A 3,517-nucleotide genomic window follows, 5' to 3' on the forward strand; every position below is an offset into this window, starting at 1 on the left:
TTTACACTGATGTCTCTCAGACTTCAGCTGCTGGGTTTTTATAGCAAGAAAAAAGAGGAAAAGGAAGAATTACTAGTTTTGATGCAATAGAATAAACAAAACAATCAGAAAATTACTCGCTGGGAGTATACTAGTTATATAGAAAATGTAACTCATCAGTTTGTAGTAACTATAAATGGTGATAATGAAGAAAAAATTTTAATTGAACTTTGCACAGAAATATTGTAGCTATCTTGCTATTGTTATTACATTGGAAAATATATCATGAAATAATTTTCATGCAGCAAATAGTACATAAGTGATAGCATTAAGTACATGACTGCACTTATATGTGTCCATGTACATGTATAATGAGCATTGTGTGCAGCCAAATGCAACTTGTATCAAATCATGACGATGATGCTAAAATGATAATTAATATTATACACATGTATCATGTAACTATAGTTATTATGCAGTTCTGATTAAGTACACATATTTATAGTCTAAGTTTATTTCCTGTCCTTAATGAGCCTGTACTTGTCCTTCAGGCTGGTGGAGGTCCTTCCTTCTTGAAACGGATAAGCATTAAGTATGTGCTTCCATCGTGGGCCCAGTCTTGCTACTCCTTTACGTAAATAGGACACTTCTTCGTCAGTGAAGAACAATGACTTTTGTCTACCCTATACATGTATAATAATTAAGTGTAAAAATTTGTCTGTCAATTTTAATATTATTTTGCATCCATGTGCATGTACAGTGTATGTACTAAAAGCCCATTACATTTACTTGGCATACTTTGGTGCTCTTTTTCTTGTTCCTGTTGTGGTGAGGAATACTGACATCATAAGCAACTTTCCTTGCCATCTCCTTTGTAGCCTTTCCCTTCACTTGCTTTGCTATAAACTCGTCTAATGGCCTACAGGCTCCATTAGTAGACTCAGACAGAGTCATGAGTCTATTTATGAGTCTGTCTATTTATGTTTATAACTTTTTATCATTGTTTGCCACTGTCTACTTATGTTTATCACTGTTTACCACTGTCTATTTATGTTTATCACTTTTTTATCATTGTTTACCACTATCTACTTATCTTTATCACTGTTTACCACTGTCTATTTATGTTTATCACTTTTTATCATTGTTTACCACTGTCTACTTATGTTTATCATTGTTTGCCACTGTCTACTCATGTTTATCACTGTTTATCATTGTTTGCCACTGTCTACTCATGTTTATCACTGTTTATCATTGTTTACCACTGTCTACTCATGTTTATCACTGTTTATCATTGTTTACCACTGTCTACTCATGTTTATCACTGTTTATCATTGTTTGCCCCTGTCTACTCATGTTTATCACTGTTTATCATTGTTTGCCACGGTCTACTCATATTTATCACTGTTTAGGATGATACAAGAGTTCTGTTCCCACACTGATGTTTACTAAATTAATAGTAAACTCTGGAGTTTGGCTAAATCATTGGTCTTAAATCAAGCCTTATCTCAATAAAATATATACATGTTTATATACATCCACTCACTTGTTCATATATCTGTATAACCATAGAGGAGAAGGGGAGTTTCTTAGGAAGCGGCTCATGATGAATCTGAAGGTCCTTGTAATTGAACATCTCCATAATACCTTGAAAGTGCTGATCAGTCTCCACTATCACTGGAGTATAGTCATCAGTCACCAGGAGGTTCCTAATTAAAGGAACCATGCATTGATTTGAATCAAGAAGGGCTGCTGCTTACTTGAAAGCATCAGCATTTGTTTTCATAAGAAGTTCATCATAATGCTCTCTTAAAGGAACAAACAAGAGATTAGTTCAAGCATGCAGGTTCAACTTGTAATCTTTACCTTATCTCAAGTGCAACCTCATACAACTTGTCATTATTGAACCCATGGCCCTATACACAGTTAGATTATAAGGTCATGCAGTACACATTGCAATAAAAGCATGAATCTATTTTCTGCATTGCAATGGCATTTATAAAAAACAAGAAATTGCTTTGACTCAAAAAAACTCCACATTCACTACAGTAAAAACTATATGCTACATGTTACATGTATTATGAGATTGATATGTAGATCCTGTAATCGAATCACGGAACAAAAACAATCAGAACCAGACCATAAATCCAGTCACATCTGGCTACACGAGACTTACCATAACAGTATGACAAAACCAAACTATTGATTGCTTTATTTTCAGTAAAAGATAATTATCCTGGCAATGTAACTATAAACAATTAAAAAAGGTAAACAAAAGAAGCTCAAAATAAACACAGTATCAAAATTGTAAGGTTATCCCTCACTAGAAAATCATACTTTCATTTCTACAAAAGTTACCATAATTTACCAAGACTTTTTGCATAAGCTGAACTATAAACTCAGTGGCTAAGGCTGCATGCATAGCAATCAAAATGAACAAACAAATAAGTCTAAAAGAATATCATGCAATTGTTTATCTTACACAATGATGCCTCAAAACTGAAAGCATTTCAGATGTAGCCATTTCCCAAAACTCATCAAGAGCCTGCTGAGACATAAGACCCTAACCAGCCTCATCTTTATGACCACCAGAGCTGCTCTGACAAGTGCATGTGTAATATTGTATCCTCAACAACAAAGAATCTGAAAAATGACAGCAGCAAAGTGTAGTAACAGATCCATTAACATGCAAGGCTAATAATTACCCGATGATTTGGAAGAAATAGCACTTGAATTCTTGTATGTCATCAACGTAAGAGAGAGAGGGAGGGGGGAGGGAGAGAGGGAAGGGAAAGAGAGGGAGGGGAAAGAGAGGGTGGAAAGAGATGTAAGGTTATGTGCACCTTTGTTGGAGGTTTAATGGCCAATCTGAGCTGCTGTCTCCTTTCATTTCTATAATCATCAATAAAATGATCTCTTCTTCCCTATAGATGCATACACATACACACATACAGCTAAATAATTTATAACTTTACCAGAACAAAGTGAATGTGCAGACATCTGTTAACAGGAGAAAAATCAACAATGTCTTGAGTAGAAGCTGTCTCCACTTTAATGGATTCATCCTTCAACAGTAACTGACGTACATTGCTGGATAATTCTAGCCTAGCTAGTCTCTGAACCTTTAGATTTAATGTAAAAAAATTAATGAAGTTTAAAGACATGTAACGTGTTCATCTCTCCCCAATTATATGGTATAGTACCTGATGCATGGCTACTTCTCCAATTACAACAGATACATCTTTCACTTTAGTCAAATATTCCTACAGAATAGCAATGCAAAGAATCAATAGAGCACATAGCTCATCAAAATAATGATTTTTGTGCAGTATCTGTCTCTTGCTAATGTTATTATGCAATAGCCAATAAAATAATTCATGTAATAGGTTTAAGTGTTATTATCCAAGTTATGACATATGCACAAGTTGCTGCTTTGCAATGCAATTCTATATCATTATTTCACTGAATCAAATGACAAAAATGATAGAGATGAAATAGACTACAAAAATAAAAAATCTTACTAAAAAGAATATCCTACACT

The 3,517-nt window shown here is 34.2% G+C and overlaps 2 protein-coding genes across 2 annotated transcripts in view; both read right to left on the reverse strand.

The window, feature by feature from the left end:
* LOC109580959 (exocyst complex component 6B-like) overlaps positions 1-1,882 on the reverse strand; it is a 4,413-nt gene extending 2,531 nt beyond the window's left edge. Inside the window, exons 1-3 of the mRNA XM_019994600.1 lie at positions 1,843-1,882; positions 1,737-1,784; positions 1,523-1,685 (exon numbers count right to left, since the gene is read on the reverse strand). Of these exons, the coding sequence (XP_019850159.1) occupies positions 1,523-1,685; positions 1,737-1,762 (189 nt within the window). The 5' untranslated portion in view covers positions 1,763-1,784; positions 1,843-1,882. The remainder of the gene's footprint in view (positions 1-1,522; positions 1,686-1,736; positions 1,785-1,842) is intronic.
* On the reverse strand, positions 359-937 carry LOC109580963 (telomere repeats-binding bouquet formation protein 1-like). The gene is made up of 2 exons (XM_019994605.1): positions 778-937; positions 359-662 (listed from the first exon to the last, which is right to left on the reverse strand). The coding sequence occupies exons 1-2, from the start codon at positions 931-933 to the stop codon at positions 492-494; spliced, it is 327 nt and encodes a 108-aa protein (XP_019850164.1). The 5' UTR covers positions 934-937; the 3' UTR covers positions 359-491.
* Positions 1,883-3,517: the final 1,635 nt, after the last annotated feature.

The sequence above is a fragment of the Amphimedon queenslandica genome, unplaced genomic scaffold (assembly GCF_000090795.2).
Source record: "Amphimedon queenslandica unplaced genomic scaffold, v1.1 AMPQUscaffold_13470, whole genome shotgun sequence".
In the NCBI taxonomy this organism is placed as follows: domain Eukaryota; kingdom Metazoa; phylum Porifera; class Demospongiae; order Haplosclerida; family Niphatidae; genus Amphimedon; species Amphimedon queenslandica.

Coding starts and splice junctions, on each gene's coding strand:
- LOC109580963 (XM_019994605.1), bottom strand. CDS start 933: ATGACTCTGTCTGAGTCTACTAATGGAGCCTGTAGGCCATTAGACGAG. Junction 663..777: donor ACAAGAAAAAGAGCACCAAA/GTATGCCAAGTA, acceptor ATACATGTATAG/GGTAGACAAAAGTCATTGTT.